The sequence below is a fragment of the Protopterus annectens genome, chromosome 4.part0 (genome assembly GCF_019279795.1).
Source record: "Protopterus annectens isolate FY-2018-M chromosome 4.part0, PAN1.0, whole genome shotgun sequence".
Taxonomy (NCBI): Eukaryota; Metazoa; Chordata; order Ceratodontiformes; family Protopteridae; genus Protopterus; species Protopterus annectens.
Window position 1 is genome coordinate 1,298,304,659 of NC_056733.1, and position 26,415 is coordinate 1,298,331,073.

The window sequence follows — 26,415 nt, forward strand, 5'->3', positions numbered from 1 at the left end:
TTCTTCCGAACAGGTGGGGTTTCTAAGAATTGGATGATGTAACCTCTGGTAACAATGCTTTGTACCCAAGTATCTCTTGTAATTCCTAGCCAGGCATCTGGATACAAAGCTAAGCTACCCCCGACTGCCTCCAGAGTAGGACAATCGGGCCTCCTTTCAGGAGCGCTGGTAGGGCTTACCAAAGAACTGATCCTGGTCACCCTAGTTCTGCGGACCCCCTCTGCTGCTGGGGTGGCATCTTCCATTATTACCCCCTCCTCTGCCCCTGGAGGGGGGTTCACTACATGTGTTCTGGAAGCTCCTTGGGACTTCCGGAACCACATTTTTCCACCATTATGCCCTTTGGGGTATGGTCTGGTAGGGGTGGAAAAACAGACTCCTACGGCAGATAGAGTCTTTCCATTTTGCTCACACCTAGTGAGAGTCTCCTTGACTTTGGGCCGAAAAAGAGACGAGCCATCGAATGTGGTGTTGACAAAGGAAGACTTGAAGGCTTCCACAAAGGAGCATAAGCACATCCAGAAATGTCTCAGAAGAGCTATTGTTGAACCCGCTGCTTGACTAGAACCATCGGCTGCATAGGAAATGAGTCGCATAGAAGAGTTAACTATGGAATTAAGGGTATTAAGCTGGGCTGTCACCTTCTCAGAGACAACTCCATCTGTACTACCCTGCAGAGTATCTCTGAGCTCTTTTAGGAGATCTCTTTGAAGATGGGTAAAATGAGTCAAGTAGTTAAGCGACCGCATAGCAAAGGTTGCAGAACTAAACATGTATTTCCCGTACCTGTCCATTGCCCTGGAATCTCTAATAGGAGGATGGACAGTAGAAGAGGTTTCGGACATCTCTTTCTTGGTGGCCGCCACCACCACCGTGTCATCAACCAGAACTCCCTTAGTGAGGAACATCTTATCTTGGGGGGAGGTGATAAACTTGTTGGGACTCTGAGGGACTGGTTCCATAGTATCACGAGACTTAGCTATAAAGATAAAATAGATTAGAAAAAATTTTTACAAACTGGCCCGAGCTCTCCAACGACCTCCGATCTGTTGCAGAGGCAAACTAGATCTGAGGTAGGACAGAGAGCATCATGGGATAGGGACCTGGCCTCGAGCTACTCTGAGATCTTCAGCTAGTAAAGTGGCCGACTCGGAGCCGATAGATCGGCTCCGAACCCATGTAAGAATAAACGGCGAGATTGAACAACTTCACATCTAACATTATGGACTCGCATGTTTATTCAATATGAGATCATTCAAATAACACTGCTCAAAGAACACTATATTTAAAAGCAGAGTAGAAAAATACTGCCCTACAGGAATTTGATGAGTTAACATAACAGCAAAATTAGGAGTTGCACACAATTTAAAGTGTATTTGGCTGGGCATTTAGATATGTTTTCTTCAGGATTGAAAAACTGAAATACTCCCTTTGCCATTCTTTATGCACACACAGCGATACACCTCAGGAGCACAAACAGGCCATCAACACAAGAAAACACCTCAGCTCTTAACTAAAAAACTTAACTAAAAAAGCAATTTTGTAACTACCATATGCAACTCAGTACCATTATTTTACCCTGTGAAAGGTTTACACTTCTTCAATCTACTTTAATTAATAAAGCGTACATTACATTGACTATGGAAGCATCAGCACTCCAGAAAACGTCTGGTGTGTTTTCACATCACACAGATGAAAAAGTTTTATGTGCTCCTATCTGTCATTTAAACTCTGTTTCCTACAAATCACGCTGGTTACTTTTGTTGTTTTTGACAGCTGTCTGCCAGCATATCTCCAAGTTGTCCAGATATTTTGCAGAATGTCCAGATTTTTGCATCATATGTTTGGTCTGTTTCTCATAAAATCTGGAGTTTTTCTCACAAACCCCTGGGGACTGAAGTCACTAAATAATGACAGACGTTTGAGTTTCAGACTTCATTTCCTTCAGAAAACGCATGGTAAAAAATCTATTCTAGCAACTTTCTAACCTTATAAGAGGAATATTTACAATGTGTCCCTATTTTGGGGCCTTTGTCCAGATTTCTTCCATTATGAGGCGAAATTAAAAACAAACGATGCTCTTGCACCTTGTCTTCTGTACCTAATGGTGGAGCATAAAATATGAAGTATTCAGCAGTTTTGACTGCTACAGTTCCCATATTTACAGTGGTATTCTGAACAAGTGGAAAAAAATACATATTTCCATATATGTATCAGCTCAAGTATGCAATCCATGCACCTTAAACAAGTGTCTGGGCCACACACATTTACTCTGCAAGTTAAAGAAAAAAAGAACAAGTTTCTAAATAGCTGCTGAATCTGAGATTCCTTTCTACAATAGAAATTTAAGAACTGCTGCAATACTGCAGAAGCTGGGTGGGGAATCTCAAATCTTACAAGACGCTAATGAACAGACAACTGATCAAGCTGGAAGAAAGGCTGGCACCAGAGACTACAAAATATAAAATGTGGAACAGTTAAACACACAGAATACGCATCTGTTTGAAGATTTGTTACAGAAAGGGTGTAAGTACTCAGTTATTAACAATAATATGTCATCCTTGACTATAAAATGAAGTGCAAAGGAATACAAACCAAAAATGTTGGTCTTCACAGTGAGGGAGAGATGTGTGTTGTTCCTCAGGATCTCTAGTGCTTTTGAATAAGAAATGTTTTCAAAGTTCTGTCCATTGACTTCCATTATCTATGAAAAAGAAAAGAAATACTACATAAATTCCAGTTAAACAATATCATGTAAAGTATGCAAAGGGAACTATAAATGTTCACTTTATAATACCATAGTTTTCTACTTTCTAAGTTTCAGAACTAAAAATGCAGTAAAAAATATAGTACACATGTACAAGGAAAGAGACTAAGAGAGTAAGACCATAACTAGTAGGATATGTAACAACAACTCATAAAACAATGGTTTTATTTACTTATTTTTTACATCCTCGCAGGACCAAGCCCAATGGTTCCTCTACCTGTACTCAACTGGTTCATTTGTTTCACAGTCATGGGAGCCAGAAATTCCTAGGCAGGTGACAACCCATTCATTCTTGCCAGGGGAATCCCCCATAAGCTCATCCAGTTGCAGCCAGAGTCGGGTGGTAGGGAGCTGGCCAACTTTGTAGGTCCTCTTCCCCCCTCAGAGTACCCACTTCTCCTATGGTGATTCTTCCAAGCCCCGCTACAGATGCCCTCCGAGGGTTTCTCTAGGCACCCATTATGACTTGTACACAGCAGCATGGGCTCAACAGACTTGAGCTCTGTGGGACAGACTCCTAGTACTCCAGCTGGGTGTCATCTATGTAGTAAGTCACAACCACTTCCTTTCCCCCAGGACGGATCATTAGACAGAGGCTGCTCACTTTCATCCTCCCATGCCAACTCTTACAGGCACCCAAGATGCTACTGAAACTCATGGCTTTATACCTCTATGCCATGGAGTGACTATAAAAAGAGTTATGTACTTACCATAACTTGGAATCTGTGCTATCCAGTGTCATTATTCATCACGGATGAGTTTAGGATCTGACGTCGGATCTGAGCCGGCAGCTAAGAGGACAACTCCTAAGCTGAAGCTTCTCCCCTTCCCAAGATCCCTTGCTACCCACAAGCCTCAGATCGAGTTTTCTGGCTAGAAGAAAGGAAACAGTGAAGACTGCCTATAAAGATGAAAAAAAATACTGGATAGCACAGATTCCAAGTTATGGTAAGTACATAACTCTTTCTCTGATGCTATCTGTGTCATTATTGATCACAAATGGGTCAGAGTTCCCAGACTATGAACCCTGGGAGACCCCAGGGAAGGCCATGCACAGAGGAACCAAAGGAAGCCCTGCTCCCGGACACCAAATCCACCTTATAATGCATAATAATGGTATGGGGGTTAGACCAAACCTTATGAAAGAAAGTTTCACCAAGAAGGCAGAGGAAGTGGCTACTAACCTAGTAGAGTGAGGTTTAACTGGTCTGGAAAGCTACAGGTCTCTGCTTTCATAAATGTAGGAGATGCAACTGGCAATCCAATGAGAAATAGATACCTTGGAAACTGCTTGATCTTTCTTAGCCTGAGAGAAGGCAACAAAGAGCTGATTGGACTTCTGAAAATCTTCACTTCTCTTGAGGTAAAAATGTAACTGTCTATGGACATCCAGACAATGCAACTTACATTCCCCTTTATTGAAAAAAATTGGTGAAGAACGCAGGAAGTTGAAAAGATTAATTAAGATTAGCCTCCGAGGCTACTTTAGGGACAAAAGAAGGACTTGTCCTGAGAGACACCCTATCCTTATGGAAAACCATGAGGTGGGGCTTGATGCACAGAACCTGCAACCCGGAAACTCTCCTGGCTGAAGTAACAGCCACCAAAAAGGCCATCTTCCAGGACAAGAATTTGAGCTCACAGGACACCGCAAGCTCAAACAGCTTCTGCATCAAAGACTGCAACACCACACTGAGATCCCATGCAGGGGAGGGGTCCTTGTCAGGGAGTCTGAGTAAAAAGATCCCTTCGAGAAAGGCTTTGCAAAGCCTAGAAGAAAAGGTAGGACGTTAATGGAAGTTGGATATAGCTGCCAATTGGAGTTTAACTGTTGAAAAACTGGCTCCTTGATGAAAAAGAGAACTCAAGAACAGCAAAATGTCAGTGATAGAAGCTGAAAACTGCTGTATCCAGGACTGCTTGTAAGCTTCTGAGCCCCCAAGCCTTTCTGTGTTGGAGGGAAGCCTTCTAGCTTAATTTTGTTTCTTAGAACTAGCCAGTTTTTTTTAGTTTCAGCACTCAAATCTGTTTCTTTGAGCTCAGCACTTGTACAGAACTCATTGTAAGCACTAACTAAGCTACAAATTACTACAGCACTCAACTTTCCTCACTTGTCTAGAGCAAAACAGATGTTAGTACTTAATAAATAAGCACCTATCCAGGCATGTCTAAGGGTCAGCTCCCAGTGTTTTCTCCTGTCTACCGGAGGCATCTGGGCATCTTGGGGCAATGCACCACTTGCCTCATATACATAGACAACCCTCTCCTCCTACCACCCAACACTACAACCTGTGAGAGATGCACTTGTATAGCCAAACTGGAAGCAAAGCTCTCTTCACCCAAGACTGGACTAGACAGTCAAGAGGAGAAGGTAAACACTTGCACCACACCACATTCATTACATAGTCCCTCAAAACCTACACCACCAAAACAAACACATAGAAACACAAAACACACACCTACAATAAAAATCTACCCAAGCAACAGGGACCATCAAAGCAGAAACGCAAGCAACCTCCACCCCCCCCAACACAACCCAAATGACACATAGCCCACAAACTCAGTGTGCCACTCAACCACAGCCCATGAGGAATAACAACGTACCCAACACTCTAGTCAAAGGTGACTCTATAGTCAGGGTACTGATGTTCCACTCACCAGGTGAAACAAGGAGAAAGTTACTGTCAGCTGCCTGTTGGGTTCCAGGATCCACCAGATAACGCACGCACTCAGGTCACTCCACAACAAGTACAAATATGACTCTGCCATTGTCCATGTTGGTGTGAATGACCTGAGACGTACCTCGCTGGGCTACATAAAAAGAGACATGGAGGAGCTGTCCGATCTTGTAGCCCAGACAGGTATGACCCTAGCCTTGAGTAGCATCCTGCCATCACCCAAAATGATACCACAGTACAAGGACAAAATGAGTGACTTCAGCAATTGGCTAAGCTTCTGGTGTCATTCTAAGGGGATCCAGTATCTGTCTGCCTGGGATGACATGATCGACAAACCATGATGCTTTGCCCGAGATGGCCTGCACCTGTCGCCCTTGGGATTCCGGATACTGGCTAAGGCTCTTGCCACTCCTATAGTGCCTTTTTTAGGCAAGGTTCAAATGACAAATTCACCACCTTAACAGGTACAAGCAAGCAAAATCTGAGAATAATGCTACTCAATGCTAGAAGTCTAAACCTGAAAATGCACTCACTCAAGGCACTCCTTAAAATGGAGAACATCGACATATGTGCGGTGACAGAGACCAGGTTCAAGGCTCCAGAGAGCATCCCTGCATTACCAGGCTATAATTCATACTACACTTTTCGGCCACCTAACCTGGACCAAAACACTAAAGGCGGAGGTGTGTCCATATTCATTAAGGATATCCACACCTCCAGGCTAGTTGCTCAGCATAATGCATCCGAGATTATCCAAGTGCAACTAACTATGGGCAAGACCGCAATCCAAATTGCAGCTTGCTACAGATCCCTCATTAAGCCCCAGAATTCCCACTCCTCATTTCTTGATACACTGGAAAATATTAGGGTACAACCTAATACCCTAATAATGGGCGATTTCAACTACCCCACCATTAACTGGGAAAACTACTCATGTACCAACTCTTGTGCTCAACGTTTTCTGGAATTCATAAATTCCAACACCCTGGATCAACTTATCCACACCCCCACCAGGGACAGCAATATCCTAGACCTGGTCATTACCAACATGGGCAACCAGTGTTCCACACCAGAGGTCAATTCGAAGTTGGTCAGATCCGACCACAACCTAATCACCCTAGACATCCACATCCCACCCCCACCCCCCATTAGGGAAACCACCATAAAAAATTTCTCCAAAGCCAACTTCACGCTTCTTAAGACAGAAGTGGCAAACTTCACGACACCCATGCTGATGGACAATAGAGGTACGACTGATGAATCCTATACAAATGCACTTTATAAGCACTTACACGAGTGCATGGATCGTGCAATCCCTAACAGAACCAAGATGCTATCCTCCAAAAAAAGGAAGCCAATTTGGTGGTCCCCTACCATAAACAAACTCTACAACAGAAGAAAGAAACTGTTGCAAAAAAAAAGTAAAATCCCATGATTGGAGGAAATCCCTGGTCAGCCTCAGTAAGAAGCTGAGATCCCTCATAAAATCCTCCAAAGCTAGTTACGAAAACAAAATCGCCACTGATTCTAAAGACAACCACAAAGCATTCTATAGCTATGTCAAAACTCTCAATGGTAACATTCAGATTTGCTCTGAGTTACAGCACAATGGCACTAAATATACAGAACCATCAGATATTGCCAACATCCTGGCAGATAGGTTCAGTCCTAGCATTACCCCTCTCTCACCCCCTAAAGGGCCCATCTCTATACTGGAAGAATGCAAAGTTCCTGTAATCATGGCTGCACACATAAAAACACACTCTCCAAAGCCAAGAACACAGCATCCATGGGACCTGACAACATCCCAGGCTGCATTCTACACTAACTACAGAACGAACTGGCACCCCACCTAAGTACCATGTTCAATCATAGCCTCACCACAGGTTTTGTACCCACTGAATGGCGCACAGCAATGGTTATCCCACTCCACACAGGGGGAGCCACCACGGACCCCGGGAACTACCACCCCATTAGCCTGACGAGCCTCGTCTGCAAGGCTATGGAACATATAAACATTGACATTGGTAATCTCCAAACTCTGGACCCTACCCAGTTCGGGTATGTAAAAGGCAGATCATGTCTCCTAAACCTGATAGACTTCTTTGAAGCGGTCACCAAAGCCGTAGATGAGGGTAAGGTGGTTCACACAGCCTATCTAGATCTCGCCAAGGCTTTCGACACCAACCCCCACTCTGGAATTATAGATAAACTCACTAAACTAGGTATAAATCCCTATGTCACAAGATGGGTTGCCAACTGGCTCACTGACAGAACCCACACTGTGAAAGTAGCAGACTCTAAATCCAACTACAGACCAGTGACAAGTGGAGTACCACAGGGTTCAGTCCTGGGTCCTCTCCTGTTTTGTATCTGCTTCTCTGAAGTACAGGCTAACACAGAAGGCCTTTGGCTAACAAAGTTCACAGATGACTGCAAACTAGGAGCCATAATCAAAACTCCTAACGATGTGGACATCCTACAAAAGGGCCTCACTGAGACAGATGCCTGGTTTCAAAGCCATGGCCTCAAGCTCAATGCCAAAAAGTGCACTGTCATCCCTTTTAGTAAAAACTCTGTACCCATGAACTACCACACAGGCAGTAGTCTACTTAACACTGAAAGCGGGATAAGAGACCTTGGGACACAGGTGGACAGTAGTCTCTCCTTTGATAATCACATCTTCACTGTAGTCAGGAAATCCTTCTACGTGGCACACCTCATCACAAAAGGTTTCTCATCCAGGAAAAAAGAGGTCATTGTTCCCCTCTACTCATCACTCATTAGACTCATTATAGAGTACAACGTCCCATTTGGTATCTACCTCACAAGGCATCTACAACAACTGGAAAGGCCGCAGAAATACCACACAAGGAGGATTATCGACCTCAAACAGATGCCCTACGCAGACTGTCTCAAAAAACTCCAGCTTTACTCCGTCTTATATTGCCTACTCAGAGGCGATCTCTGCCTAACATACAAAGCTATGTCAAACCCAGAACTGTTGGACATGCTCCACCTAAAGAAATCCCAATCCCCCTGAGCTACATGCTCTAGGGACCTAAACCTTGTCACCACAATAAACAAAACAGATTCTTGTCCCAGAGACATCCCATACTTTGGAAAAGCTACCAATCTATATCAAACAAAGCTCCTCATTAGCACTCTTCAAGAAAAATTTTGATGATTGGATGGGAGATAGGAAATTCACCCCGGGGATCACTTCTGCAGCTCTGCTAGACAGGGGCACAGGAAAATAATTTTCTTGGGTGGCGAAAGCCAGGATACCGTTTGGCTAGGCTTATATAGGCCCTAGGCCAATAGCCTAGTACCTACCTATGAACCTAAAAGGGATCTAGATTGTGTTGTTTAGCCCAAACAGAAAATTTCTTCCATTTGCTAGAATACACGTTCTTGGTACATGGCTTCTGAGAGGCCAAAATAATGCTCTTAACTGGAGAGGGGAGAGCTTGGACTGGGAAAGGATCACTGGAATTGGAAGAACCAAGTGCTCAAAGACACTGGAGATTGGGAAGAGAAAGCCCTCACAAATGGGAAATGAGATCCAGAATGGGATTTACAGTAATATCCAGGGTGGATATTTCAGATGAGACCAAAGGAGGGGAAAACCACACCTGATGAGGCCAGAAGGGGGCAATGAGGATGAGAGGAGTCTTCAGGTGACAGGCTTTCTGTAAAACTTTGGGAATGAGGGGAGTTGGTGGGTAAGCGTATAGAAGTCCTGACAACCAATCATGTACCAGAGTGTCCCTGGGTGACTCCCTGGCTGGGGAGATCAGGGCACAGTGGTTGCTGCATTTGTGGTTGTTTGTTCACAGAAGCAAAAAGATTGATGCAAGGAAGACCACAACAGTTGACTGACGTGCCACTGATGGAATCAGGGATCACTTATGAGGACTCAGGATAGATCTGCTGAGTTTGTCTGCTAACACACTGGAACTAGTGGGAATGTGCATTGCAAGAAGAAAGCACCTGGAAGACATCACCCATTCCCACACTCTCATGGCCTCTCATCACAGGGGATAAGATAGTGTTCCCCCTGCTTGTTTATGTATCAGACCACCACCATGTTGTCTGATTGAATTGCAAATGTCCTGAGAGGGAGACAGTCCTGGAAGGCTTGCAACATTAGAAGGACTGCTCTCATCTCCAGGACATATATGTGCAATTTGGTATGTAAGGGGGACCATGTGCCTTGAACCATCCTTCCCAGATAATGCTCCCCCACCCCAACAGGAAGGTGTCCATGGTCACCATGGCCTTGGGTTGGAGAAGACAGAAGGGTTTGCCTAGAAGGAGATCCTGAGCTTGAAGCCACCAAGTGATGTGACGTCTGCATACCTGAGAAATCCTGACAGTCATGGACATGGGATGAAGGTGGTCTGACCACTGCACCACTATGGGTCCACTGCAGAACTCTCATATATCTGGCAAGAGCCACTAACTGGGTCACCGCTGCCATTAAAACTAGCATTTTCAAGATCAAGTGGACCGTGGGACATTCCAGATCTAACAACTGGTGGACCTGGTCCCGAATCATCTGGACTCTGTGTAGGAGAAGTGCTGCAGTCTCTGACACCATGTCCAGAAGGACCCCGATTTGGCACTGGTCAAAATGAGATTTGGGAAGGCTGACTGTCACACCTAGATCCTGAAAGAGACTGAGAGTATAATCTGTGGCCAGTGTGAGTTGATGCCTTGTGGGGGCCATGAGCAACCAATCATCCAGGTACAGGAAGACCTGGAAACCTTGCAGTCAGAGATGAGCTTTCACCACTGCCATGCATTTGGTAAACCCGGTGGGGGGGGTTGTGGTGAGTCCAAAGGGCAGGACTCTGAACTGATAATGATTGGCCTCTAGCTGAAAGCATAGGTATCTCCTGGAGCGTCTGTCAATCTCGATGTGATAGTACACATCCTTGAGATCCACTGAGCACATCCAATCATTCTTCTGCAGAAGAGGCAGAATGGACTGAACAGTGACTATCTGGAATTTCGACTTCTTGACTGACAAATTTAGCACACTGAGGTCCAGAATGGGATGTAGGTCCCTGGTTTTCTTGGGCACCAACCACCTCGTTGCTTAAGGATCTCGAGGATGTCGCCACAGGACACCTCCTCGGACAGAAGTCTGGGGGACCCTTCTCCTTCCTCAAAATCCGTGTCTTCAGTGAGGGACTCTCTAGAGGAGTCCAAGTGCCTCCTCTTGCATGTACTCTTCCGAGGGGAGTCCTCCATGGTGTGTTCTGGGTAGGTCTCAGAAGAGATAAGGACCCAGAGGGGGGTAATGCCTGTCTGAAGGTGCTCACTGGAGGGCTGACCCTGAAAGGATGATGAGGTCTCACCACCCAACTTTGAGTGAGGCTGGGGAGGACCTGGAGCTGAAGGAGAGGCAGCTGCTCAGCTAGAGAATGTCCTCTCTACCACCCGGAAGGCTGACAGGCTGGCCAAAGCCCCCCCCCCCTTCCTCCTCACTGGCTGCAGCTGACTGGGACAGAAGGGGTGATACAGACTCAACACCGACATCGTTCAGAGCAGAGGCCTCCAGAGGGGGGGACAGTGTGAAAGCTCCGGGCCCGACCCCACTCTTCAGACACCCACACCAACCTCATGGGATGAGGCACAGCCAGCTCTGAGGGCAACAGAGCTGAGCCACCCAGAGACCCTGACGGTGTGGGAAGGGAAGAAATGCCTGACACCGTTGACCTCTCACTGGGAATGCCCTGATCCTGAAGGTCCAAACACCGATGGGTCGGCTGAGGAGAGAGTAGTCCCGTGGATGGAGAGGATGCCCTAGGCAAGTGAGTAAGGGATGGCAATAAGCCCAACTTGATTTGTGCCTTGAGAAAGCTCCTCGTCATTCTATCCATGTCTGAGGGGAGCACACTCCTGGAGGATCAAGAAGAGACACAGGAACGGCCGGACCTAGCTGAGGGTCTGCAGTCTCAAGAGGGAGACCTATTTGAAAAGCTTGGATCCAATATTCTAGGTTTGGGGGGAGCTCTCAACAACAATTGGATCCGACAAAATCGTCGGATCCAAGGGTCTGTTTGGATCCGAGGAAATAGATGGCATCATGGAAGGATCCGACAAGTGGGTCGGATCTGAGGGTGGTCTAGGTTGGGTCAGATCTCAGAACCTCCGTGGCTCTGACATCTCAGATCCAACAGAGGGAGCTGGGGCTCTCGAAGCAGAAGACCCTGGATCCAAAGCCAGGGAGGCTGGACTCAGATTTGGGGAACTGCGATCTGAGAGCCTCTGCTTTTTGGCGGGAGGATCCTTAGAGAAAGAAGACTTCCTTTTGGGACCAAAGAAGGCTTAGAAAAGGAACCAGAAACCAACAGACCCCTTTTAGCAAGCTCTTTGAGCAGGAGCTTGTTCCTGTGATCCAGGAGAGCACTGGTTTTGAATTTGGCACAAATGTTGCATTCAACCTCCAAATGTGGCTCTCCCACATAATAAACACACTCCTCATGCGTGTCAGAATGGGGAATTTTCCGACCTCACGAAGAGCACCTTTTAAACCCTGTGGGCTTCTCTGACATCACACACACACACACACACACACACACACACACACACACACACACACACACACACACACACACACACACACCATGCACTCACCACCTGCACACAGGACAACATGAGGGGGCATGGGGAATAAGGTAGAAAGGTAAAAAAACTAAAAGAGAAAACTACCCAAGGGACCTGGGAAGAAAAAGGGTGGGAACCTGGGGAAGGGACTAAAAAGATATTTTAAAACACTACTGGGAGGGGAGGAAACTAAGACAGTGCGAAGAAGATAGGTTAAATAGGACAGGAAATACCCCAGAAGAAAAGAGAGAGAAAAGATACTTACCTGAAATGAAGGCTTGAGCTGGAGGAAGGATGTCCAAACAAAATCACAGCAAATGAGATCTGAGGGTTGTGGGCAGCAAGAGATCTTGCAAAGGGGAGGAGCTTGAGCTCAGGAGCTGTCCTCTTAGTTGCAGGCTCAGATCCAATGTCGAATCCTAGACCCTTCTGTAATCAATAATGACATGGACAGCATCAGATCAATGGTTTCATTGTTTACAAAGCAGGTATATCTGAGCTGGTAGCTACTAAAGATGAAGGAGAAAGTAAAGTGCAGCCTTCAAAGATCCAAATTCGCCATGCTAGCTCCACCTACACCTTTGGAGAACAACCCTATTTTTCTAACTGCAAGATTAACATCAGTAACTTTGTACACTCTGTATATGTTTTGTACACAAGTGCATACCTCAAAAGCACATTATTTGCTATCATTTCTGAGCAGAAAAATGCATACAACTGGTCTCAAAGCAGATCACTTATTAGATAAAGTGGTAAAAAATGTTTGAAAGCCACATTGTACAGGAAAATAGTATACTGCATAAGTGTACTTTAATGGCTGATTTTTGTAAATAAGTATTCCCTTCACAGGTGATAATGTATAAAGAACATTGAAGAAAACTGCAACTCAAATCAAAGACAAACTTGAATACTTTACCAGCTCTTTTGCCTTGGGGTCACCATCACTGCACTATATGCTGCACTCCTGTTGTACATGAAAGTGATTACCAAGATCCTAGACTATGTTATTCTTTTTCTACCCTTGGACTGAGAGTACCAGTTCTCTGAAATTAAGTTCCTCAGTAAAAAACACAGTTATATTTAGTGTTTTAAGGCAGACACAGCAACTCTAAAAATGCATATAACTTTCTATAAAAAAGTATTTTGCTAATCAATAAATGTGAAGAACAACAGCCAGACGATTATATAGAAGCATTTCAAATTTCCTGTTGGGTTAAAATTGAATCAAAAATCAAAATCAAACCAAATCATTATTTCCTGAACAGTTTTGAAGTTAAAATGCACTGCATACCACAGACAGTTCCTGGGGACAGCACATGACTAACTAGCATTTGCCTCTGGAATGCATTATTAGCATTTAACATAGCCACATAGACAGCCCACCATGCTTCTGTACATCTCTCTGCAAAAGTACCATGGCAGGGCTGTCTTTGAATGCGGAAATTCTGAATCTTGCAGTAACCTGAATTCAGCCCACAAGCTTTAATATGACATGACAGAAAGCTCTTAAAATGCGATGCATCCAAAGCCGATGCTTCTTACTCTTTTAAAAACGCTCTCTCTCTACCTCTCTCTAAAAGAAAAAGATACTATACATAAGATTCTCCAAAAAGAAAGCTAGTGCTTCGCCTAATCCCAGTGCATCCAAATATCAGCAAATACAAAACAAGAAAGTCACTGGGAACTGCTGCTGTACAAACACAATAAATATTTATTACCTTCAGTGTTTTAATAAATATTTATTGTGTTTGTACAGCAGCAGTTCCCAGTGACTTTCTTGTTTTGTATATACATAAGATTCTATATTTTGCTTCTTGAGTCATAGTACACAACAGACAGAACCTCTCCAATCTAAAGGGAAACTTAAAACCTGGATACATTTTATAATTAATTAAATAGTTATATATGAGGAAGTAGAGTTGCATGTAAATATGCCTGCATGTCTGCCTGTTGTATAAAAAGAACACATCTTCATGTACTGTTCTTTAGTCCCTGTTCTGATTTTCATTCATTCTGAACCCGGTCCTGAGTCAAGTGCCTACTGAAAATTATTCCAAGCAGTTTTAGCCCTTTCTTTTGTATCAGTACACTTGCTAAAAATGAAAATTCCCTAAAAGCCACTCTCTGTAAGAGATAGGTGGTATTCTAGAAATTAAATAACTGAGAAAGGCTGTGTTCCCAGTACCACAAACAGCAGTCTGATTTTTAGCACAATATGTATGTATGTTGGGTGGGGGAAGGGGGAGGGCTAAGTAGACAAAATAACATCAGATCTTCAGGACAGTACAGGAAACTACATACTGGGATGAACTTGGACTTTATTATGTGCGTTCCATGAATGATAGTTCAAACAAAGTGTTGACTGGTTCTTAATTGTAAGCTCTCAGAGGAGTCAGTCTGAGTCAGAAGGGTCTATGAACACTTTAAATAAATACCTGCCACCCCTCCAAAAAACAGTGATTTCAGTGACCACAGCCTTCTGTCCATTCCTCTACAGCCCTTCTGTTTCTATATCAGGATGAATGCTTGGGTGTTGAGGTATTCTGGCCCTATTATACTGTAGGACTGTGGGATTTTCTGGCTGTGCCCTACCCACAAACCTATCACCAGCCCAGGATAAGTTCCAACTATTCCCTTGAAATCAGACAGTTACAGTTTCTTCAGGTATCATTCCATGAAAAGGAAGTCTGCTACCTCCTAGTTTTACTACTCAGTACTCAGTCTCTCTACATCTACATGGGAACAACGGGGACAACTACAGGTCACCTGTATAACAAAAACAGATCAAAGCACGACAGCAGATTATGGTAAGCACTGAGCTACTAAAAGCATGACAATAAGTATGCAACCCTAAATATGAAGATAAATTTTACTGTCTGTAATATCATCTGTTTCTACATTCCAGTATGTAGCGTGCAATTTCCAGCTCTGAAACTCACCTGCACTTTATGGATGCAAGACAATCAGTACATACTTTCTTCTGAACACTGAAAAGTTAATCAATTTGTATGTTTCAATTCAATCCAAAAACAACTCTCAAAACAAAACAGACTAATCAAGACTTTCAACAACCACAGTAGTAAAGGATCTATGGGTGAAGGTAGGTTCACTGGTAAACACCATTCAAGTAGTGACAGCAAAAACTAAAACCTTAGTGGCCTTGCCAGAGAACTAATTTGTCGAGCCTTGTTGAAAACAAAAAACAGATGAAGAAAAACGTTATGTGCTTACCATAAATGAAAGTTGTGTGCTAACCATAAAGACAGAGCTTCACAATCCATGTCCATCCATTTCAAACATATAAGACTGGGTGCTGCAGACAGTACTGATGTGGCTTTATAGGATTTTCCTAAGCTCCTCTATTAACTTTCATAAATATCCTTGCCTCTCACTTCTACAGATCTAGTTTGGCCACTGAATAGCTAAAGTGCTAAAATAAAAGTCCACACACATATGTAACACTACCTGGACAGACACGGATAATGAAGCTCTATCACCATGGTAAGTATATAACTTTCTTACAAGAGCCAGTCTGACCACTTCAAACATGTAGGACAGAGTCCCTAGCTAAATGTCCTGGGTGTAACTGTGGCAAAATACCTTGAATTATGGTGGCCCAAAGGAAGACCTAGACCTTGACATCTCATCAAGTTTATAGAGTCTTGTATTTATCCGCTATTGACCAGGTTAGTCCCACTAGTCTGGTTGTTTTTTGTTAAGGTAGATCCAAGGTGGCATTTATACTACTAGGGGAAATTTGGCCAGGACATCAGGGAGCTTCCTCTACTCTTTTTGACAAGTGCTACAGGATATTTTCCAACCATTTGAGCTACCACTGATGCAGCCTCAGTTTAAGATCTCACCCGAAGGATGACACACTCAGAAGTGCAGCACTCGCTCCACCCCCTATGCTGCACTGCAGTGCCAGCAATCCATCTACCTAGTGTGGGAACAGAACCCACAGCCTTTAGAACCAAAGACAAGTGTGCTACCTTTTGCGTCACTAAGAGACTGCAGTAAAAAGTGTGCAGTGAAGACCATGTTATAACAGCGCAAATTTTATTTACAGGCAAAGCCCTGAAAAGTGAAAAAGATATAGCCATAAATCTGGGTTCATATCACGTTATCGAAAGCCGATAACGTCGAATGCCACAATGTCAAACACTATGCATCGAATGCTAAAAATAGCGAAGGTGCAGAACATCGAATTCCTTCCTAGGGAAAGAATTTGGTTGTCCATTTCTGTGGCTTCGCTATTTTTAGCACTGTGGTGGAAAGTTACGGGGGTTCAGGTAAGTGTGTGACTGTGTGGACGTTAGGTTTAGGGCGCTGGTTACGTGTGTTAGGATTAGGGCGCTGGTGAGGTGAGTGTGTGATAGTGACAGAGTTTAGGGTTAGGAGCGGGTTAAGTGAGTTAGGGTTAGGGCGCGGGTAAGGTGAGTGTGCGATAGTGACGGACCTTAGTGTTAGGGTTGGGTTAAGGTAAGTGGATAGATAGTAGTGTTTGTATAGTTTAGTGTAGGGTTAGATGTATGATTTTAAGTGTAAGTGTGCGGATTGCTGTTTTTTGGTGTGCCTGTGTTGTGTGAATGTGTTTTGGAATAGCAAATTTTTTCCCTGGGAAAAAATTCGCTGTTCTGAATGTTCGATATTGTGTGCTTTAGATTATTTAGGTTCGAATAAATGGTGTTTGGTGTTTTCGGCTTTCGATAACGTGATATAAACGCATAAATCCAACTGAATGAGCTCTTGGTTTATCTGGAATAGTCTTATTAATAGATTTGTAGCAATAAGCTAATATAACTGTCAGCCAGCCAGCAATCTGGACAAGGTAATTTTTGAGATTTTCTGGCCTAACTGGTTGGGGGCAAAGGGTACAAAAAGCTGACCATCTGCCCTGTAGCAATTTTTGGCTGTGAAATTCACTTGCACTTTAAAGAAACAAACCAATCAATGCAGTCCTTCTTTAGAAACACCAAAACGTTAATCATTCTGTAAGTTACTAGCAATCCAAAAACAATTCTCAAAAGAAATCTGAAGGTGGTCCAAAGAAAGACATAGGACTTGAAATTCCATCCAGGTTATAGAATCTTGCAAAACTGTGTAATGATGCTCATGTTGTGGCAGCACAAAATTCATCTACAGATTGAGTCCTGAAAAAGGAAAAGATTAAGTCATGGATCTTGCTGAATGAGTGTTTGGTTTGTCCAGAATTGTTTTTGGATGTGTAGTAATAACGTAATATAACCTCCAAAACAGTTTCAAAACAAAATAGATGGAGGCTCAAAGGAAGACCTAGAGGTAGACATTCTACCTAATTTATACAGTCTTAAAACAGACTGTCCATCTGATGGCTAAAACTTAAAAAAATAGGACTGCAGATGTGAAGGGCAAGGAGCATTATGGAAGTTAGGGGAAGAGCTAGAACCCTGGAAAATTCTATGAAGCCAAATTGGTATTGTCCATGCTGACCAGTCCTACTTGTTTGAAGTAGATGGCCTAGATCATGTAAGATTAGAACTGGATAAGAAGGTCCATATTTGTCAATCAACTGGTCTAAAGCAACAGGATTTTAGTCAGCTCAGCATCTGAAATTTTCCTGGGCGAGAAGCCATGCCTCTTTTACCAATAATGGTCTGCCAACAAGGTTGCTCTTCAAATCTCTGTAGCTGTGGGAAGGAGGGTGGGTAAGCTGGTGATTGCAGACATGCTCATGCAAAGGCACATCCTTGTTAGCAAATAGGGCAGAATCCAAGCCTATCCTACTGGGTGGCAATCCTCATGGAAACATACCGATAATAACTTGTGGCCCACATCTGGAGCTCATATCTAACCTGTAGTGTTTTGCAAAGGTATTCAGTGAAGCCCACATACCTGCTACAAAAATGTAATCCCGGGAGACGTTCCTAAAAAAAACTTGACAGAGGTAGCCACTGGCCTGGCTGTACTTCTCATAACAGTTTAATACAGTCAGTAATCCACCTAGACAAAGTAACTTTTGAAATACTGCAGTTCACTTTCTTTTTATAAATCCAAACAAACTACTCTGAACCTTTTCTGCTAGATCTGGTTCTGTTCTATGCACATGTATGTAATGTAACAGTTTTTTGCTTCTGTTAGAATAACTTGGAAAGAATATAGGCAGTTGAATAGACTGACTGGAATTTGCCTCAGTAAATACCTTGGGCATAAATGATGGATTCATTCATAATAGGCATTCTTTCCTTATGGAACACTAAGTATGGATATTTAGTAAACAGAGCTTACAATTCCAAAATTCTACTCAGAAGTAATGACCAACAGAAAGAGAACTGTAGCTAATTTGGCTTGTGCACTAGGCAATGCTCTGATTTGTTACATCTTCCCACCCCCGAGTCTGAAGTTGAGTACAAAATATTCCCAAGGCAAAGAACTATTGTGTATATACATCTGTGTCCAACATCTTTGCATACTGTAGCAAAGAGCTGCTATATCACCTTGTTACAGCTCTTAACACACACTTAAACGTGCATTTAAACAGCTGCAGTTTGTGATCATGTCTGCTTAAATGATTGCCACTACTGCTCCCAAAAATTGTCAGCACCTCTACTAGACTACCAAGTGTGCTCCTTTCTCCACACCCTTGTGGTAACTCCAGGCAGAAAATTATTTTTCCAGAACACATATGTTAAGTCTACAGTACTGGCTGGTTTAAAATGGAGGAATGATGATCATCTCTAAAAGTATAAGTCTCAAGGAAGTATATCACCTTTTACAAGAGGTCAGATAAGGACAATGCCTCTAAAAAAGCTTTGAACATTTTCATTGAAGCCAGTGAGACTGACTTAAAATCTTAAATTTTACATTGGTGCTGAGTTCACTTTAATAGGGGAATATCTCAAAGCAGTGTCAAATATCTGTGAAATATACTCTAAATTGCTGGTAACTGAGCAGTGAATGGCTCTAAACCTTTAGAAGCAGCCCATACAGAGAAAACACCCATTTATTTGTGTACTTTTTGAAATGAGGTTTTGGACCCCAGTCAAGGTAAGAAAGGTCCTTGGCCATTAAAGCAATAGGAATAACCATGTAGTTAGCAACAGAGACTAAATGTCTGGGTGAGGACTGTTGGACAGGTGGGTTAGTAGAGTTCTGAAGTGTCATAACTGTGTAGGCTTCTCCAGAACAAGAGGTCAATGGAAAAGGAACAAAACTTGTTAGTGGGCAATATGGGGGCTCTGAAAATGACCTTACAATTGCTGAGCTTGGATTTTTTGGTTTTGCACCTTTATTAAATTATCACTTAAGATGTAAGCAAACCATACATTAATATGAAAGAAAACAAACCATATTAGCCTGTTTCGAGTTACATATATTATACGTCACGTGTTCTTTTTTATAACTATCATCAGTCCAACATTACTTACATTACTGAATTCCTGCCTTCCATTAAACTTCTCTCCTCCTTATGAACATAATTTTGCATGTATTGTTCCCGCAATTTCCATTTATTTATATGTAATTTGCTCCTTCCCTTTTCTAAAAAATGCCACTTCTGGTACTTTTATCTCTTGTTACAATATTCACTTTTTCAAACATAGTTTGTTTAGACTTTGATTTCCACTTTCTAGTAATTTCTCTTTGGCAGCTACAAGAATCATACATAACAACGCCTTCCCACACCTAGGCAATTCATATCCTGTGTCCAAGCACAAAAGAATAATTTCCTTAGTTAAACTCATTTACTCACCCAATATTTCTGACAGATTTCTTGGGTGAGATCTTCCAACTAATGGAGGTTCAGGACAGACAAGGAAGCAGCTTTGAAAGAAAACCAAGACAATACCACAGAAAGAAATTGGATATATGGGAAGAAATAGCCCAAAATGTGGAGGTAGTGGATTTTTACTACAATGAAGAAGAAGGGAAGTAAGATACAAGGAATAAAGTCCTCATACCAGCAAACCCAAAAGAAATAAGGAATACTGTCACTTAGAAAAGGGATAAACAATATAGAATTTTAGTTTTTAAAAAAATGTGGCTAAGCCCGGGAAATGAGAGATGCAGTACTTAACAAAGGAGAGGGAATAAGTAATAGCATATTTCAAAAAGGAGTTAGTAAAATGGAAATGTGTAACTTCAGGGGTTGGGTTGTGCCCTATGTGTCAAGACTGCATGAAGCATAACAAATAATAAAAGTAACGGCCAAACACCTGAAGAACGTTGCTCACCATGCATGAGGTTTGCACACAAAGCTAAATGGTTACTAAAGTATAAATATTTCTGACAGAGTACCCTTAGGAAATTTTTCAAATCTGCCAACTCATTTGCTTTGCTTCTTTCAGCTTTTTCCGGTTAGGGGTCGCCACAGCAGAACTCCAGTCGGCTAATGATTGGCAGTAGAGTTTTACGTGCTGGCTTGCCGGGCCTAATGCACAACCTTCAACGTAGGAATGTCCATTCACGCATGTCGTCAAACAGAAGACGCTCTAACTGAGAATTGAATGGGCAACGTCTAACTGTGAGGTAACAACGCTACCGCAGCACCACCACCACAGTACACTCCCAAATATATGTTCCTGCTACCTCTTTCTTCCCCATCACACCACCAACACTTGCCATCTACCTGAGGAATAATTCTGCAAAGTCTGCTTGGAGTATAAAATGCCTACGCAAAATTTTCAAACAAAAATCCTAAACCTTCTGGACTTTGTTGCATACTTGGAGGCCATACATATGTCCTCCCATCATTCCTTTGTAAATTGCTTTTCCAGTCTCTCTTCCCAATCTTTTCTAACCTCATCTGATTGATTCTTATACTTATCATGCAATATGTTACATGCACTACTAATTATCCCTTTTTAACAGTAGCTTTTGTTCTAGATTCAACTAAAAATGCTACTAGAGCAGGTGTTTCACTTAGGATTCCCCTATCCCTTTCTATTTGCCTGTACTCTGAAATCAATCTGTGGTAAAGAAGGCAGTCTGCAGCCTGCAGTTCAAATATCTTCTTGACCTCATCACATTCTATTACATTTCCCTTTTTAGCTATTTGCTTCCAATATATTGGTTCCTTTTTCAATTTTCTCTAGTACATTCCAGATCCCTCCTGCCCTACTTGCAGTCATCCCTATGAGCAAAATCTCCATTCTCAATTCTCGAGTTGGCTTAGCTCTTAGACTACTTTCTACTACTTTACAAATATAATATTCTGTACTGCTGTTATTATTCTCCTTAAGGATCTGCATCCAAAATCCCACTCTCTAACTGTCCCTTAACTATTGCTTTCTTTTGTTTGACTGGGTGTGTGTTAGAAAAATGCAGTAGTGAGTTCGAATACGTGCTTTTCCTAAAGATATTTGAAACAAACCTCTTATTTTCATAATCCTTTTCCAGAAAGATGTCTAAAAAGGAAATTTTGTCAAGGTCTCTAGTATAGGTGAACTTTAGAAATTCTGTGGTGGTTCCAGTATCGTTTATAAAATCATCAATATCATCAACAGGTCCATCCCACAGAACAAACATATCATCCAAAAACATGGTGTAAAATTTGATGTGCTCAAAATAACATGAAGAAAAAAGAAATTTCTTCTCCCATTGTCTAACTACAATATTTGCATATAAACCACCACATGCAGACCCCATAGCCACCCCTTCTTGGTGTTAGTCAATTTCTTTGTTAAACAAAATAAAGTTGTTTTTAAGGACAATTTCCATCAGTTGTGAAAAGACCAAGATCTGGAAGTGTGAGATATCTTTTTCATATAAGAAATCTGTAAACCACTCCAAACCAATTGTGTGAGGTACAACTGAATAAAGGTCCTTAATATCGATAGTAATAAAAACAAAAGTGTCCTTGAAAGGTATCTCATCTATAGCTTGTAAGAAGCTCCATGAATCCTTGCAGATTTGTGTCTCACTCAATATGTGTTCTTTTAACTTATTGTCCAGATATCTTGCAAGGGGGTGGTTAATGGACCCTTTGGAGTCTACTATGGGTCGCATGGGTAGTTGGCTAAGATTTTTATGCAATTATGGCAGCCCAAATATGACTGATATTTTAGGGCAGGGAACAGAGAGAAAATTAAGCACATCAATAGAAATTGAACCCTCTATAAATAAATCTTGGAGTTCATTCCTTATATGCTGGTAAGAAGTGTTCAATTCATTAGTGGATGATTTTAAATATGCTTTTCCTTCTAGAATACAAAGCATGTTCTTGTTATAGTCCTCATAGTCCATCAAAACAACACCTCCACCTTTATCAGGTTTCATAATTCTAATATTTTGTGAAAAGATTTTTATTTCGTCCATTACCTTTTTCTTATTCATGTCAGAGTTCCTACTAGAAAGCTTAGAGTTACGTATATCTAACTCACACATGTTCTCAAAAAGTTGGACAACGGGATGAAGTGGGGGGCTATATGTACTAGAGATGGCTAAAGGATTGACAAAGGAACCAGGTGCAGAGTTTTTAAAAATAATATTCAAGTTCAGCTTTCATGTATACATTCTTAAATCCATAAGAGTTTTAGAAACATCTAGGGGCTGTGGGGGGTACAAAGGTGAATCCTTTGGCAAACAAATCACAGTGTTCAGAATTAATAGCAATGCTGGAAAAATTGTACACATTAAAGTCACCTAAAGTGTTGATAACTATGTGGCATGGTGGGAGTAAATGGTCCATATCATCACCTAAATTGTGTGGTTAATGCAACATGTTAGTTAAAGTCACATTTACATCCTGTTGTTCCAGGACTGGTACCTCTTCCCCCCTCTGTTCACCATCCCTCCCCTGTTCCAATGGTTGTTCCTGTTTATTGGGGCCATATCCCAATTGTTGTTCCCCTGGGGACCTTTGTTCCTCAGACGCTCTCACACTTCCAGATCTTGGTCTTTTCACAACTGATGGAAATTGTCCTTAAAAACAACTTCATTTTGTTTAACAAAGAAATTTACTTACAACAAGAAGCGGTGGCTATGGGGTTTGCATGTGGTGGTTTATATGCAAATATTGTAGTTAAGCAATGGGAAAAGAAATTTCTTTTTTCTTCATGTTATTTTGAGCACATCAAATTTTACACCATGTTCTTGGATGATATGTTTGTTCTGTGGGATGGACCTGTTGATGCTATTGATGATTTTATAAACTATATTGGAACCACCACAGAATATCTAAAGTTCACCTATACCAGAGACCTTGACAAAATTTCCTTTTTAGACATCTTTCTGGAAAAGGATTACGAAAATCTTTAGGAAAAGCACGTATTCGAACTTACCACTGCATTTTCCTAGCATACACCCAGTCAAACAAAAGAAAGCAATAGTTAAGGAACAGTTCGTGCAGCCCGTATGGTATCTGGTACTAACAAATTTTTAGATGAATGTGACAACTTGAAAAATATGTTTCAAAAAAGAGGCTATCCTTGTAAGTTCGTTAGTGAAATAATGACTGAGGTGGTTAACAAGAGAGAGCGTGGGTTTTATGTATCTTTACTTTCTTGCAATATGACTGACAGTGGTCCTTCCACCAGTAATCAGGAAACTGACAATGTTGCAAGCAAGAATGATTGATTATAAGACTTCTTTCATCACTGTATTCACTCAAGATAGTTACATAGTATGAAACATCTTAACAAAAAACTGGTCTATTTTGAGACATGACAAGAACATCAGACCACTAATAGGACCGCAATCTATTATGGTATATAGGAAAGGCAAGAATATGAAAAACATATTTGAGAGCAGTAACTCTTACCCAATCTACAGGTTAGGTTCTATAAACAAATGTGGTAGATGTAACTATTGCAATTACATTAAAGAAGACAATATTTTTGACATCAATAATATCGAAATCAGAATCAATCAGAGATACAACTGTAACTCAGAGAAAGTGATTTACTGTGCCACGTGTACCACCTGTTCTTGCTTTTACATAGGCAAGACTGATAGAAAGTTAAAAAATCGCATATACGAACACCTATATGACATAAGGAATAAAAAAGAAACAAATTCTCTTAACAAACATGTTTTGGAGTATAATGACCATAAGTTCCAATTTTTTATTATAGACAATATTAGTACCAACATGAGGGGTGGTGCATGGTCACTATTACTTGAGAAAAAATAATTATACTGGCAATTACGTTTGAATGCTGGGAACTGGCCAGGCCTGAATGAGCATATTCCATTAGCCCAATTTTAAAACTAAAGGCACTGGAAAGATTTAAATATATATATATAAATATATATACATATATATATATATATATATATATATACATATATATATATATATATATATATATATATTTCTCCATTATGCATTTTAACATTTTAAATAATTCACATGTTCAGTATTTATTATGTTAAGGGTATTTATTTCTCTTAACATTTTCTACTATATCTAGTTTTTAGTATTTAATTACACATATTTATTGTTTTAACACATTCAACTTCAGCATATTTAAATATTTATTGTACATTGTCATTTTATGAAGCAGTACTTATATATAATATTTTTTTAGGGTGGTGTGTTCCATGAACTTTTTCAGTTTGTATATTTTGTCTGCTTTTTAAATTCAGTGACTATAAATATTGTGCTTTTAATGACATAACTGATTAGTTTATAACTATGTGGAACTTCCTGTTTGAACTGTATAAAAATAAAGTAACTATGTGGAGTAAATTGTCTGATGAAGTCTAGATCTTTCTGGACGAAAGTGCTCATCCTTGGATTTTTTTGGTCTGAAGTTAATAAAGTGGATTCTGCATTCTACAACTGTGTGGTGATTTGCAGCCTGCATTACTTTGAGTGGGTTCAATCCAGCTACTTCTTCTGGCTTTTGTACTTATAAAATTCAGTTTAAGACCTAGAACTTAAAGAATACTACCACTATAACATTAGTTTACACTGAAGAGTTTGCCATTTATACTTCTTTCATAACCCCTACGGTTCTAGATATATGTAAATTTGTTTGAAATGTGAAGGCATAATTTGATTCTGCCAAAAGGCTTAGGCTCCGCCCATTGGAAGTTACAGTGCAAACTTCCTGGGCTCCATTGGAGTGAATGAGTTAAGATTGATTACACATGACCAGTTTTATCTCATCTTCTCCTATCGTAACTGTTAGCTGCTGAACCCCATCTACCTCTAACCATGGCATAATTAAATCTTCCATAAATATTTCCATTTGTGCTCTTTCTTGATTTCCCCATTTCTCTGCTTTATACAACTTTCATAACATTTATAGAATATCTCTAGTATCTCTACAGGATCTCTGGTTATTTTTCTTGTTACAGGCTTCCTAAGTTGGTAACAACCCTTTCCATTTTCTGTCACCTAAGTTGCTGCACTAAAGGTATTTGTGCTCTGAAGTTATTAACAACAAAAAATAGTAGCTTAAATAGCAGTCTTTCTAGACGTATACATATTGTCCATATACTCCCTTATTTTGTCTTTAGGACTCTGCAATTGCATCTCTTCTTGTTCTGTGTGATTCCCCTTATTCTGCAGTGCCTTAACTTTTGTCGGTCCCACTAACTAATTTTTATTTCTTAACCAGATCTCTTTTTCTTTTATTTCTACCCTGTTTTTAAATTCAGCTTTTAATTTATCCCACTAAACAGCTATAACATATGAAGAAACTTCTATCTTCCCTAATAATTCTTGAGTAATTTCCACTGCTTATTCCTTAAATTTCTCTCTTTTTAACAAGTAGGTGGAAAAGCACCAGTCTCACTTTTTCTTCATTAACTTTCATTTTTATCTTAGTTTTTACGGGTGCCTGATCTCAAATAGTTACTGGGTGTGTGTCAAATCTTTCAATTAAATGCACACCTTCCTGTGCAATATGATTTCTATCTAGTTTAGCCTAGTTATTAAACCTTGGAGAATAATCCATAAATTCCCTCTGAATTCCTACTATTGAATTCACCTTCCATTCCAAGCATATGCATAAATTTCTTCAGAAATCTACCCTTTTTTATTTTGTTTTCCCTTCTAGGCCCCTCTGATGCTTCCTCACTGTTGCAAACCGAGTTCCATTTCCAACCTTTAAATAACATCCCTTGCTGAAAGTAGATTATTTCTCCCAAAATTTTCTTAAGCTCCATAACAGCAGTTTTTGGTGGAATTTAAAGACATGTCAGCGTAACCCTCCTCCCTTGCCAGGAGACCCTCACTACCACAAATCTACTACTATTATCATTTCTTCCTCCTTTTCTGTCACTAGTGGGGCTCCACTAGCAAGAGTATAATTACTTCCCTTTTCCTTATCTCTGACATTTTGCTGAATATCCATCTTGAAATCCTTTCTTTAACAAATTCACATGCTCATTGCTAAGCCTGGATTTTTGAATGTATTTTAGAAT

General features: G+C 41.1%; 1 protein-coding gene across 1 annotated transcript in view; it reads right to left on the reverse strand.

The window, feature by feature from the left end:
* LOC122799847 (rap guanine nucleotide exchange factor 6-like) overlaps positions 1-26,415 on the reverse strand; it is a 1,724,571-nt gene that overhangs the window by 374,753 nt on the left and 1,323,403 nt on the right. The window contains exon 10 of the mRNA XM_044069180.1: positions 2,596-2,704. Within this exon, the coding sequence (XP_043925115.1) occupies positions 2,596-2,704 (109 nt within the window). The remainder of the gene's footprint in view (positions 1-2,595; positions 2,705-26,415) is intronic.